Source organism: Gossypium hirsutum, chromosome D11, assembly GCF_007990345.1.
Source record: "Gossypium hirsutum isolate 1008001.06 chromosome D11, Gossypium_hirsutum_v2.1, whole genome shotgun sequence".
In the NCBI taxonomy this organism is placed as follows: domain Eukaryota; kingdom Viridiplantae; phylum Streptophyta; class Magnoliopsida; order Malvales; family Malvaceae; genus Gossypium; species Gossypium hirsutum.
Genome location: NC_053447.1, coordinates 12,935,932 through 12,950,098, shown reverse-complemented (window position 1 = coordinate 12,950,098; position 14,167 = coordinate 12,935,932). Strand labels below are relative to the sequence as shown.

Sequence of the window (14,167 nt, the reverse complement as noted above, 5' to 3'; positions counted from 1 at the left end):
TAAGATAGATGCTCACCATTAACATTTTAGTTACATAAAATGTTGGAAGTTATAGAAATAAGATCAATTTTACTTTACGTATTGGGCTACCATATATTAATAAATTGACAATCTAATCCCGAGTGGCCAATCATGCCACAACAAAGCCAAATTTTTATACGGAAATTTACCCATCCAAGAACCATTATCAAAACTAAGAGCACGACTTGATTCTAACAGAACCCAAGGGCTCACCGGGTACAGATATTATGTGGCCCAATCCAGGCCAAGTCCAATTCTTGCAGACTCAGCAATTCTTTGCCTATATTAACTACCGAAACATATTCATAGTATAGTTTAAGTTGTTCACTCAAATTTAAGGGCACGTTTGGTTCGCTGTATTGGATTAGAGGTGTATTGGATTAGAGGTGTAATGGAATAGAGGTGTATTGGATTAGAGGTGTAATAGCAAATCAACTGTTTGGTTGAATGTAATGGAATAGAGGCGTAATAGTAATCTTGTGTTTGGTTGAATGGAATAGAGGTGTAATAGCATAATGGAAAAAACTAAAATGACTAGAATACCCTTAGCATAAATTTGTTTAGGTAACTGATTATTGTTATTGTTATTAAATTTTAATAAGATTATTAATATAAATAATAAATAATTTAATCATATTTTAACATAATTATTATTAAATATATTTTTTTATATTATATAATTTGATAAAATATATGAATTTATTAAAATTATAATATATAATATTATAAAATATAATTTAAAATAATTATTATTAAATATAATTTAACAAAAATATATAATTTAATAAAATTCTTAGTATTAAATATTCTTATATGAATTTACTAAAATCATAATATATAATACTATAAAATTATTATTATTAAATATAATTTAACAAAAATATATAATTTAATAAAATTAAATATTCTTATGATTGTATCAACAAACTTCATCAATTTCTTCTATCAAATATTAAAATATTTGAACTTGACTTTGAATAATGATTTTATGATTGTTACTTTACCATCAGCAACCCAAGTTAAATTTACTTAACAATATAATGAATTAGGGTTTTTCTTCATATTCCCAATTATGTATTCTGTTTCCCAGTAATGAATTATGTATTCAATTTCATTTTTGTTTCTAGATTTGACTTGCAGCAATTTTGGTCTTCAATGTTGTTTTCTTCGTTTATTTTAACTTTTTTTTGTTATATTTTCTGTAGAAAGATGGATTTTTTATGATTAAACTTTTAGACATGTTTATTTTCAATTTTTTCCACGAGCATTTAGATAAGAAAAATATTAAAACTATTCAAAAGTTACTTGTTTGCTTCAAAACGAATTATATAAGGACTAAATTGCTCATTTTTATATTAGAGGACCCAATTTGCTCTTGAATTTCTAATAGTTTAACCAACAAAAGTCTTACATGACCTAACAAAAAACCTCTCCAACTAAATTGCACGCATAACTTGTTTAGCAAAGTTCATTATATTGTGATACAAGAAAACTGATCTGAGGCAATACATGAACTGTCCTCTTTCTCTTCCAATGTTCGGCACAACTCATCTACTTCTTCCCTGCATTAGTAAACTGATCACTTAATTTGCTTATATAAAATTCAACATGCAAATACTATACACATTCTCTTAGACATGCTAAAGAGTAAAGACTTCAAAACATGGGGCATATACCATATACACACTTCTAGACATGTTCATTAGAGGTTTAACACTACTTTCTTTGTTTTTGGTTTGATTGCAGTTCTTTATGGGACACATACTTTCTTTGTCAATGCGAAGATATCACCTACTTTAGCCTCAAATCTTTGAACAAACATTTTGCAAATTACATGGCAGGCAGTGCATTAACTTTTCATATTAAAAAAACCATGCAAATGATAAAAGAAATCCACATAGTTTCTAAACATGTTCCATTCCAACACAATCAAAATCGAAGCATGTGAACATAGCAGGATCTTGAAACAGAAGTAAGTCATGGCATAAAAAGACAGGAAAATGCACAAAGAACAAATAAGCACAGATGTGACTACCACACAAATGATGCAACTAACAACATCAGTAACAAAACATGGAAACCTTAAGTTTAGTTGTTAAAGTGACATACTTGTCTTGATTAAATAGGTCAATGATCTGTGTTCTTCCATTGTCATGGTTGAAAAAGATAAAGAGGCTCCAATGCATAAGCCATATTCTACTCTGAACTTGGTTCAAAGGTGATGAGAAGCTCTGCAGCAAAAAGACCAATAAATGAGTAACGAATAATTGGAAAGCAAATTGTCAAAATAAAAACCGAATAATCAATGGGGATATAACCAAAACCTTGGAATCGATTATTTCTTTCAAACGATTAAGTTCTTCAAGAGCAATATCCCAGTTTTGCATCAGTATCTCGGCAGCAAGCTTCCCCCACAATGCACTCAAGCTCCTTTCGTTGTTAGTACATAAACCTACAAATCTGCCCCTAGAATTCAACTTTCAGAAGCTATCAACCTACAAATATATAAACAAGGCAGGCTCAAAGGAGATGAATGCTGAATTAGCAGCTGTATTAAAGCAGCAAATCAATCAATTTTAGTCAGCTGAGATTTGTCCTTTTTTATCAGTATATGGCATGCAAACATAGCTGAAGTAAAGTCTTGTCATTGGCGCAGAATTTGCTGGAGCTGAAGCACTTGATTCCTTTGCTCTGTAGGCAAGAGATTAATCTGTTCCGGAGTGAGGCTCATCACCTGCTGAAGTAACGCCTTCTCCATCTCAGGAGTCAACTATAAAGAGCCAATGGAAACTGTTAATGGAACCACTCAAACTACTGACTAATTCTATTTGCTTGTATGAAACTCAAAGTTTGGATAATCACCGATGCTGGACGAGGGGGCTGATTTCCTGGAACCATCTGACTGGAAACCAATGGTGAGGGTCCTTGCAACTGAGTTAGTGCTGAATTATCTGGTTGACTATGTGTCCACGAAGATCCTCTATCTGCCTGCATCGAACCCCCTACTTGGTTGCCAAACTCGGATCCTAAATGCAAGGCTCCTGCCTGAAAGAATAACCATAACACATACAAAAGATGTTGTCAATTGGCAGAGTCTATTAAGCCATAGACATTTCCCACAGGATACTATTACATTAGAGATGGAACTTTAGTTTCAACTAAAAATTGAAAATCAAGTGCAGGAGATTAAAACTCCAGTTAATATGTAACTTTCCTCATTAAGATCTCATTATTTGCTCTTTGATTACTCAAAAACTACTACATAAATAAAGTTGAATAGTAAAAAATAAACCATATTTGATTAAAAATGACTTATAGTAAAAAACAAACCATATTTGATTAAATATAAGTAACTTTAAATTTAACATTAATCCATATCTTTTAGCCCCATGCAAAACTAAAATCATGCTTCCTTATAATGTTATTATAAACCTTTATTCTTTCAGAAGTACCTTTTTTAATTGGTATCCAAAACACTTTTCTTATTTCTTTTTGCATTTGGTGGGATAATGTAACAAAAACAATAACTAAAAAAAAAGAAAAAGAAAATAATTTAACTACTTGCACACAAATGTAAAAGCAACTAAAGAGCAAACTTGAAAACAATGATCCCATCTTGCATGTTAAGGATAATTTAATTCAGTTATTAAAGCTTTACCTTTTATTAAATCAAGACCAGTTACAAACTCATAACCTTTCTTCACCTCATTCAATGGATTATAATTACTCTAGCCTGAGCCAGAACTCTAACTTACATAGCTAGCTGAACGAATTTAATTATTCAAAGACAGCAAACACTGCTCAATGGTAGCTACAAATATATTTTCCCTTATTGACATGCGTGCAGTGGAAGAGATACCACATGTAATCAGACATTTCTCCACCTTGAAGTACATAAATTCCACCTAACTGCTATTGCAATCACAATTGTGTGCACTTCTAACTTGCAATTGTGTTTTCATCTACATGTACAAGAATTATCAAGGAAAAGGGACTCAAAAACAGATTTTCACAATTTTAATGAAGCCCGAAGCCAATCAGTTCAACAATCTGTTAGCAGTGGTGTGAATAACAAGGCAGACATTTGTCAGACTTTTTCAGAGAGACAAAAAATAATCTAGTACACACACAAGGTAAACTATGGAATGTTTACAGCCTGCCACTTAGACCAGTAGCGTGATAAAAAACATGAGCTCATTTTTTTTAATAATCAACCCAATTAGAATGGTCCACTAAGTGATAAAGCCAATACACATCAAACAACTAAAATTTGCACATACCTGATTTTGATACGTTAATTGAGCTGGCAGCTGATTTGCACGCGGTGGCTGCCCTTGTGGAAACGAAGGTCCAAGGCTAGGAGGTCTATTACCTGACTGAGTAATTCAAAAAATAAGAGAAATTATTGCAGAATATGTTATGAAGGAGACACCCAAGACTGACTTCCAAATTGTAACTTTTTACTTACATGGAACATCGGCTGTGAAAGATGCTGAGCACCAGGGTGTTGGAAACCAACACTAGGACCCATTTGTGGGGCATGCTGATGATGGAAATTCGGTGCTGATAAAAGTCGTGCCTGTGGTTGCATTGGTGGCTGCTGATGCATATGAGGAATTCCAGTTGTTTGAAATGACTTTTGCAACGGGCTGGAGGAGCAGATCGAAGAAGCATTCTAAAACAGAGGATTAATTTGCTTCCCTCGATTGAACTCCCTCAAATTGAAAGATCTTCAGAAACTCATTGGATTTTTCCATGAAGATTATACTGTTGACTTCCCAGCCTTAAAGATTCTTGAGATAGAAAACAATCCAGACTTGAAGACAAAGATAACCCTACTGGTGGAGTTTTGTTCAACGAAAAGGTACTGTTTTTAACGCAGTGAATTATACCTTATTTCCATTTCTCTTGTTATAATTAACTCTTCTAATCATTTCTTCCACAGACATGAATACTGACATCAACTATATTACTTCTGTTAAATTCACCATCTCTAAACAACATAAATTCAAGGATTAACTAAACATAACAATAAAAAGAATTCAAAACCCCAAAAGAACAAATCTTGCAGAGACCCAAAATTAAAAAAAAAAGGAAACATGATTACATATGGCTTGTAAATTGAAGGTTTAGTTGACCTGTAATGAATATGGATTTCCTTTGAAATAAATTGAAGCCTTGAGTGGAGCCTGGAAAGAAGCAGAAATGGCGATAACTAGGCGCAGGCAAGGCAACCAAGAAGAGGAATAAATTAGGAGGAATGGAAAGCTTAAAAACCCAAAACACTAACCTGTAAATGACCAAATTCGGGCACAGTGCGATGAAGAAGAAGTTGTAATCAGAAAAGGGGAAACCGATTACATGCAGAATCAGCAGAGTGAAACAAATCTGGAGGTATTAACTTACCAACAAGGAAATCGGCAGAGGCTAGAAGGAACAGAAGAGAAACGGGGAAGCAGATGGGAGGGTATAACAGGGATGGTAAACCTATGCGGCGCCTAATCTGAGCAAATGGGGTGTATTAGAAATCGGTGGATTTCACCGATTAGGTTAGTATTGTATTACAGGCGTAATAGAAAAACCATGAACCAAACAACGGCATAGAGGCGTCTTAAGTGGGCCCCACCGATTAGGGGTGTATTGGCTCCAACCAAACATAGTGTAAAGGCTTACTCTAAAAGTGAGAAGATTTGAATAAAAAAGGTCCAAAAAGTGAACTTGAAAAAGAAAATAAGACTTGCTTTTTAAATGGGCCGAGCCTCAAGTAAAATTTTTAGTTTTACTCGAATCAATTATGTAATTACGATATGTACTACCAAACATGACATAGAGAATTACAATATAATTAAACTTTGTCATTAAAACACATCTAAAGAATTACAATTCTTTGTAATTATAACAAAGTATAATTATTACTCTAATTTTATTCAATTACTCCTACAAATATACTCTAAATTTTATATACAAATTCTACCTACCATTAAGGATTCTAGAATAAGGCTAATACAATCCATGAGTAGTGTTTTTATTATTATTTATTTCTGGGTGCTTCTAGCCCGTACTTATAAAATAGATTATGTATAAGCTAACGATAGATATATGTAAACAAGTACATAAAGAGTAATATAAATATAGATGTATATAACTTCTTGCAAGTTGCAGTATATACACATTATTAAATTTAACGCAACTATATATCACTATAAAATTTATAATCACTTTTTAAATATCACCAACACCTTTTTCTTTTCCTTGTTTAAAATTTAAAGTCACTTTAATAAAAAAATTTAATATAAAATTAAGATATTAAACAAAAAAAAAAGTAAATCTCATAGCTGGAAAGAAAATCTAAAACAAACTTTTTACCCATTTTATCCAATTTTTTTTTTTTTACCAATTAACTATATTTTTTCAATTTTCATCTATTCTAACCAATCTAATATTCTTTCCACTCCAACAATATACTAAATAACTAAGCGTACATACTGACTTGGACTTAATTGTCAAAGATCGATAATGATAGGACGATTATGAGGAAAAATAAGATTCAACGTGGTTGATGCATATAATAAACCAACTGTGATTTATATTTTATTAAAATTTTAAATTATTTTAATGACAAAAACATAACCTCAAGCCTCAAGCCATTAAATCGGAATTAAAAAATGTAGATGTAAGGTTGTGGAAAAAAGGCAATTGGAGGGGTTTCACACAAGGTTGTTTACATGGAGAGAGCTTTGGCGAGTGTCACTATTTAGGCCCCGTTCTCCTCTGCTTTTTAAACGGGCTTTTGCAACAAAAAGTGCTTTTCTCTTAAAAGCAAAGAAGAACGGCCATCGTTTCAAAATTTTTTCCACCAGCTGAGAAGTGCTTTTTGGCTGATGGAGAAGTTAAAAATTTCTCTATTTCTTCAGCCAAAAGTCCGTTTGGCTGATAATTTCCCATTTTAACCTGCCTTCTCCCCCAAAAAAGTTTCTTTTCTCTGGTTCTTTAGAGGAGCTCTATACCCATTTTTTTACATTTTCACTTTCAAAATTTTGGCTTACTGCTTTCGATTAGAATTTTCAGGGAAAATTCTAGATTACTGCTTTGCTTTACTCTACTCGGTGGCTGTGGTTTGGGGATTGAGAATCGAGATAAAAGAAATGGAGAAGGGAAACAGGCAAGTAGTTGTTTCAGCATTGCAATTCGCTTGCACCGACGATGTGCCCACCAATCTCGCCACTGCCGAAAGGTTTCTTTTTTTTTTACTCCTCCTATTACTTCCCATTTGATTAGATTTTCTGGGTCTTTCATTAATTTCGAATTGTATTATCTGATCAAACCTATATTCTGGATTTGCTTTGCTACTCTTCCACTTTCATCTGTTAAAAAGTCTCTTCATATTGGTTTTGTGGTTTCTTTTAGTTAATTCTTCCTTTAGTCTCTATTTGATTGAGATTTGGAACTGTGGTGTAAGTTGTTTGTTTGATTCTTATATGAGAGTGAGCCTATTTACTATGTGGTGAAGAACCGATAAAAGAAAAACAAAGGATATAGAGACTGTTCATGGTTATAAATTGTTTTAAAAATTAATTTGGTTTTATTGGAACTGTTCAAGTTCGAACTTTTGGGCATTTTCTGCAGTTGTTCATTGGAGACACTAAGTACATTGAAGTTTGCACAGCGGGCTAAATTTATTAAGAACAATGCATGAGATCTTTGCTTAGCTACTTTTAATTCAATGCATAGCTTACTCGTCATTCATGTGATTTCCTGAAATCCTTTGTTTCATTTTCTGTTCCCAACGGGAACCGATGCTAGCCTTTGAGCCTGTTTAGACTACATAATCTATACTTGTATACTAATAATAGGAGTTTTGTGTTGTGGAACCCATTTAGTTAAAAAGGTAGAGTGATACCAAGTTTTTTTTCATGTATATATATTTAAAAATACAACTTTTTGTTAAAAGAAATTTATTTCTTTTAACCTCTTAATCAGTTAGTCAAATTCTAGTTAATGTATATAGTTTTTAAATTTTGGATGTCATATTTATTGAAAGATTTGAACTAATGTATTGTAGGCAGTGGTAAATGAAGATGCATCTGGAGATGTTGCTATGAGACTGCAAATTCAACAGCTGAAGGTATAATATTGTTAAACTTACGATCATATTTTATTGCAACCGATACATGTGACTACTTAATTCGCTGAATCTTTAGGAAACATTGTTAAAAAGTTTATAAAAACAATAATGGTGTTTGGAAAAATTGTACTTCCTTTTTCAAAGCTTTTTTTATATTAATTTGTGGTTTTGGATTTTTAGATTTATTTTGATAAAATAGTTTTATTTTATGATTTTTAAACAGGTATGACAAATTTTTTTGGCTTTTTAACTTTATAAAAAAATTTGTTTTAACTTTCTATTTAAATTTTCTCATCTTTTAATCATTAAATTTATATTAATTGTCAAATCACTTTTAAATGGATAGAAAAATGGGCGCATAAAGCTAACCAGTTTTAGTTAAAAGTCAAAAAAATATCATGTCTCAATCATTTAATGAACTAATGTGTTACATTAGTAGTCCATTAGCGAATTAACGAAAATTTTAACAGCAATAGCCAATTCTAACAAATATCTTAAATAGTGTAATTAAATTGACAAAAAAATTTAAATTAATAAAAACATGAACGCGCTATTTTAGAGTAACTAAATTGTAATTTTTTAAAAATATTTCTAAAAAGTAATAATTTTATATAATATTTTATTTCTTTTTACTATTTTAAATATGAAATATTTATTTTTATATATAAAAAAAGAAAAGATTTTGATTCCATTAGTTTTTTTAATTTAAGCCGTCCAAACATATTGGTTGGGATCGGTTTTTGCAAGCAAACCTACTCGGTCTGACAACTGAAGTGAACAAAAGACAACGCAGGCAACAGCAGAACTTCCTCCGAAATACCACGTGTTTTGTTCTCCTCAACTGTTTCCATTGGGGTCACCCCCATTCAAATTAAGTTTCAATTTGCATTTGATTTCAGATTCCTTTCCCATCGATCTTTTCTAGGCTTTGAATTCTAAACCCTAACATCTCTCACTCTCCATCTTTGCTTTGGGGTTCCGTCTATGGAGATTTCTTCAATTTCCACTACTACACTACACTACTTCTGTCCCTCAACAGGTTTTCCTCTCCTTTTCTCTTTGTTTTATACTTTTTACAATTTCCACGATCCTTTTACATCTTAGAATTTGCTCCGATCATTTTGCCCTTTTATTGTTTTAAACTATTCTCCATATTTATCGAGTACGTTTATTATTATCCAGAGTCTTTGCTGTTCAAGAGAGTTAAGCTTCCTTCATGGGATCAACATCTGGTGTCTATTTCTTTGAATTCAAGAACTGAACAGCGTTTATTAGCTCGGCCATGTTCTCTTGCTCACAAGGGGAACTCGGTGAAGGTTAAATTCTTACTGAAAGCTTCATTTTAAAAAAAAAATTTATTCCCATTCCTTCTTCCAATGTAATGTCTTATGGTTTCAATTTGAGCTTAATGTTCTCTTTTGCAGGTTAAATGTAGTCAAAAGAGAGAAATTCCGGTTTTAGAGGCCAGGTATTGTATCTTTAGACGTTTGAAAAAATATATGAACATGCGGGAATCATTACGTAATATTCTCATTCCATTTGTTTATGGCATCTGTCGGTGCAACACAACGAAGCTATAGCACTCTGCTGTATCGTTAATATATGTTATTGTTTGGGATTAAAATGTCTTTCTTCAATATTTGGTTATATTAGACTTGGCTAGCATAACCCGCAGTCTATTGCTCTTTCTTTGGTGCTTTTGTCTCGTTTAAAGTAGAAGCATGTACAGACACAGTTGCCAAATCAAATTTTCTATGGCTGCTCAAGCCACATGTTATTCTTCATTGCTTATTTTACGTCGGTTTTGGTGGAATCTCTCTAACAAGAATTTTGTCTTATTGAATAAGTTTAGTGTGCTACACTCGGGGTATCTGAACCATTATGATGAATTTAGAAATTATTTAGTTCTTTTCATCTCATCCAAATGTGGATAGGTGTGAAAGTTTTGTTACTTTAACTTGGAAGTGAGGGTATGTGCTGGGAACAAATATATATTTTTTCAAATTTTTCATATATTTTGAGGGTGAGATGTCAAGACCCATGTTTGCCGTGTATGTGTTGTACATGTTTCTTTAAGGAAATGAAGAGCTGGAGAACCTCAGTGAAAGTGTTTTGCTAATATGTTACTGAATTTACACGTCCTCTTATTGTTGGTTATAGAGCAAAATATGGTCGTATGCTATCTGGTCTTTGAATAGTTTTACTTGTTTGCTTGTTCTTTTTATCCTTTATTTCTTTCCATATTTATGATAAATTTGCTTCTTTCCTTTGAAGTTCTATGGATGAGGTTTTTGATATTTTGGCTGAACGTATTCTTCCTACATCATCAGTAGCATCAAATCCTAATACAAAGTAAGTTCCACTTTCTTGAATCTAGGAATATTTATGCTTTCTTATCCTAAATTACTGGTCATTGCTGTTTGTTGATTTGGCCTATATTAAAGTAGAAGGATCTTGCATTCCTATTATAATGTGTTTAAAAATCTATTACTTATCAAAATGAAGTAAAGATAATACCAATTACAGTATGGACTCCTAGTCTATTCTTTTTGTGGCAAAAATTGCATATATATTTTACCATATAGAAAAATTTAGGCAGAGAGGTAGTTTCTCAAAGTAGTTCAGATACTATAGATTACACTTTTTCACTTGTAAAATTTCTTTCGGGGCTGTACATGCACACGTTTCATGCTTTTATGACCCTTCCATATGATACTCCTACCTTGCAAGACAGAGTTTCCACAAATGGTTCGTAACCCTAATTTAAAAGTGTTTAACCGACTGTTGGGTTGGCATTCCTGTGACAAGTGCTGTTTCTTTTCGCCTTATCTCAGTTCTCTACAACCTTTTCTGTATCTCTTCTTATAAAATCTAAAACTTGGAGGTCATGCAGGCATATTGTCGGTTTAGCTGGGCCTCCTGGTTCTGGGAAAAGCACTCTAGCTTCTGAAGTTACACAGCGCATAAACAAGTTCTGGTTCCAAAGGGCTTGTACGTCTGATCCTCAAGTTGTGCCTCCAGATGTGGCTATAGTTGTTCCGATGGATGGATTCCATCTATATCGTTCCCAACTAGATGCAATGGAGGTTAAGCTTCCTCTGTTTATAACTTTCAAGTGTAATAGTTGAATTTTTCTTGGAAGTTTGTGATTCTAACTATAGTAACTTCATTTTAGAATCCAGAAGAAATACATGCAAGAAGGGGAGGTTAGCTTTTCTGTTTAATGTTTCTCCAGACTCCTGTTTGTTAGAAAGTAAATCGATGATCCTTCCATTGATGAATCAGCTCCTTGGACTTTTGACCCTGTGCTACTGCTTAATTGCCTCAAGAGTCTAAGGAAACAGGTTGGTAGCTATTGTCCTTTTAACGAAAACAAACATTGATTTGGCTTGAAATGGAGGCATATATATAGTTATTTTTTAGGCTTTTTTTTTCTTTCAAATCCAGATGTATGAATTGTTGGAGATTTAGATAATTAGAGATACATGTAGATGGAGATTTTCTTTTAAGCTTGCAACAATTGTGATTTTATTCTAATAAGAATAAATGTCTCAGGGTTCTGTTTATGCACCATCATTTGCCCATGGTATTGGAGATCCTATTGAAGATGATATCTTTGTGAGCCTTCAGTAAGTTACCCACGCCATTTATTCTATTCAAATCAGCAACTCCTTAATGTTGATAAAGTGATACAGAGTAAAATTATGATTTTAGAGTTGAATGTAGCTGGCTGCGAACTTTTATGTAATATTGTATGCTTTCTATCAACTTCTGCAAATGTTATATCCTACCTTGTAATTTTTTCTTCTTGGTTTGGAAATGTGTATAAGAACACATGTTTGTTTTTATGTTAGTTATTTCTTTTCTTGTTTGTTTGTTTGGTGAGAATTTTTGGGATACTAAATTGTATAATTAGATGAAAAGTGAGATTAATCATCTGACTAGACCTGTGGCCTTTTTTGGATAAAAACAGTAATTGGAGATTGGAGAAAAGATGGAAATATAGTGCTAAACAAAATGACTATTGCAGGCTGAGTTGACACAAAATGGCATACTCGGATAATATATGTGGAGAATGGAGTATATCCTGAGATCACTTTTCTCAATGAAAGTTGATCTTTGTATTTGGCTGTTTTGCTCACTTCGATTATCTTTCATGTAGGAACAGGGAATGGCTTAATTTCCAAATGTAGTAACAGGCATGTAGATAGTCAATAGGTTGAGTTTTTAGTTGGTGGTTGGTGAATAATTAGAACATTTTTTCCCCTTTTTGCAGGCATAAAGTGGTCATAGTAGAAGGAAATTATCTATTGTCTGATGAAGGGGTTTGGAAGGAGGTATCATCTATATTTGATGAGAAGTGGTAAGCATTGTCCTCTACCTACTTTATAGTTTATTCTTTTTGATGGATAAGCCATGGATGACTCAGAAAGCAAGAAGTGAGGATGAAGGTGACGGTTACAGATGAGAGAAAACTAGGAAAAGAGGTCTACTTGTTTTTATTTCAAAACCTCTTATCTATAAAGGGACGAGCCGACACTAACAATTAGAGTTGAGAAAGTGTCTAGCCAACACTAGCAATTATCCTAGTCAGCAGCTCTCTCACCAACCCAATGGCAATTACATCAACATGAACAGAAAGAAGCTAATGCATTAACTAACACCTAACAGATTAAACACATATTTATTACCTTAGTACTTTCTAATGTTGACTGCCTTCAATTTGGTTTTCATATATATGTTAAATTTTATTACATTTTTTGGTTCCCTTGTCTATATACCTCAAATACGGTTCAGATCTCAAAGATCAACCTTGGCTTGGGAACTAGTTTAACAATCTGTGTTCTATTTTTTCCGTTTTCTGATAAAAACCAAAGAGAAGTAGCTTCATGCTTAACATGCATGCTTGCTATTTTCATAAAACATAATATACTACATTTCTGTGGTTGGGACAAGCATATGAAAAGAATTCTGTTGATCTTCTTCTGTGCAAGGTTCATTGATGTTGACCTTGAGACGGCAATGCAACGGGTTCTAAAAAGGCATATATCAACAGGTAAAAGGTCCTTTTGCTTAAAATTTAAGCAGGCATCTCTGATATGTAGTTATATAAGAATTAAAGATTATGAGTTTAAGAGTTCTGATTTTGTTTCCCTGTTCTATAACAGGAAAGCCCCCTGATGTTGCTCAATGGCGGGTAAGTGAGGTGAAAAAGTTGTTGTAAATGAGATTAGAATTGTAGGTAATGTTTATTATAGTTTTGTTTCTAATCCTTTTACCTATTTTCTGTATTATGCAGATAGACTACAATGACCGACCCAATGCGGAATTTATAATGAAATCAAAGAAAAATGCTGACTTAGTGATCAAGTCTATTGACTTCTTCCAAAGATAATTAAACCTGATGAAATATTACATTTTGAGTAATGGGAGATGAGGGGAAAATGTATGATTTGAGTTGGAAAGATGGCTTCAATAATAGTGTCTTGGGACAGTGTTGGAAATTAAAATTTTATGTACTTTCACTGTTGTTTCGGTTTAATGAAAACGACTTGACTGACTATATGACAATTGCCGACCAGGGATCGTGGTTAACCATTTTGCTTTATTTATTATTTCTAATTTCCGGCATTAATGTATGACAAAACGAAACCTCGTTATGGAGGTTTTCTCATGTTGATACTAATTTTTGTAGAAAATAAATGGTCATTTGTCAGTATGTCTTATTATATCCAATTCCAGAACTATCTAAAAGGAATAATTATATATAAATTTGTTAGTTAAAAGAAATATTATGCGGCTCTTCCCAAGGATTCCCGATGGAGTTGGAATTTTGTTAATAACTTTTACATCAATGGAAATGCATGGAATTCAGCAGATGTGTCAGATCCAAGATACTAAAAGAGAGAGAAAGGGTAGTTGATCCAACTTGTCAATTACATAAGCTCATATATATATATAATATTAGAGAGAGAGAGAAAAGGGCATGCAGCAACAGCCGTGACAATGGCCAAATTGAGA

The 14,167-nt window shown here is 32.7% G+C and overlaps 2 protein-coding genes across 10 annotated transcripts; one reads left to right on the top strand and one right to left on the bottom strand.

Annotated features, from left to right (window-relative positions):
- Positions 1–1,350: 1,350 nt before the first annotated feature.
- LOC107923169 (cleavage stimulating factor 64) lies at positions 1,351–4,823 on the bottom strand. Its single transcript, XM_016853386.2, has 6 exons — positions 4,490–4,823; positions 4,302–4,397; positions 2,884–3,066; positions 2,346–2,791; positions 2,131–2,252; positions 1,351–1,583 (listed from the first exon to the last, which is right to left on the bottom strand). The coding sequence occupies exons 1-4, from the start codon at positions 4,628–4,630 to the stop codon at positions 2,666–2,668; spliced, it is 546 nt and encodes a 181-aa protein (XP_016708875.1). The 5' UTR covers positions 4,631–4,823; the 3' UTR covers positions 1,351–1,583; positions 2,131–2,252; positions 2,346–2,665.
- A 1,904-nt stretch (positions 4,824–6,727) lies between these two features.
- On the top strand, positions 6,728–13,709 carry LOC107924552 (putative uridine kinase C227.14). Of its 9 annotated transcripts, none has more exons than XM_041106099.1 (14): positions 6,732–7,255; positions 8,088–8,146; positions 9,137–9,185; positions 9,329–9,462; positions 9,571–9,614; positions 10,421–10,498; positions 11,031–11,232; positions 11,322–11,352; positions 11,432–11,490; positions 11,702–11,775; positions 12,423–12,509; positions 13,141–13,202; positions 13,315–13,352; positions 13,446–13,709. In XM_041106099.1, the coding sequence occupies exons 1-14, from the start codon at positions 7,225–7,227 to the stop codon at positions 13,539–13,541; spliced, it is 1,044 nt and encodes a 347-aa protein (XP_040962033.1). In that variant the 5' UTR covers positions 6,732–7,224; the 3' UTR covers positions 13,542–13,709. The 9 variants fall into 9 exon arrangements, with proteins under 9 accessions (XP_040962038.1, XP_040962033.1, XP_040962039.1 ...); XM_041106101.1 differs by having other exon boundaries at positions 6,737–7,255; positions 13,315–13,343; XM_041106100.1 differs by having other exon boundaries at positions 6,748–7,255; positions 11,040–11,232.
- The last annotated feature ends 458 nt before the right edge of the window (positions 13,710–14,167 follow it).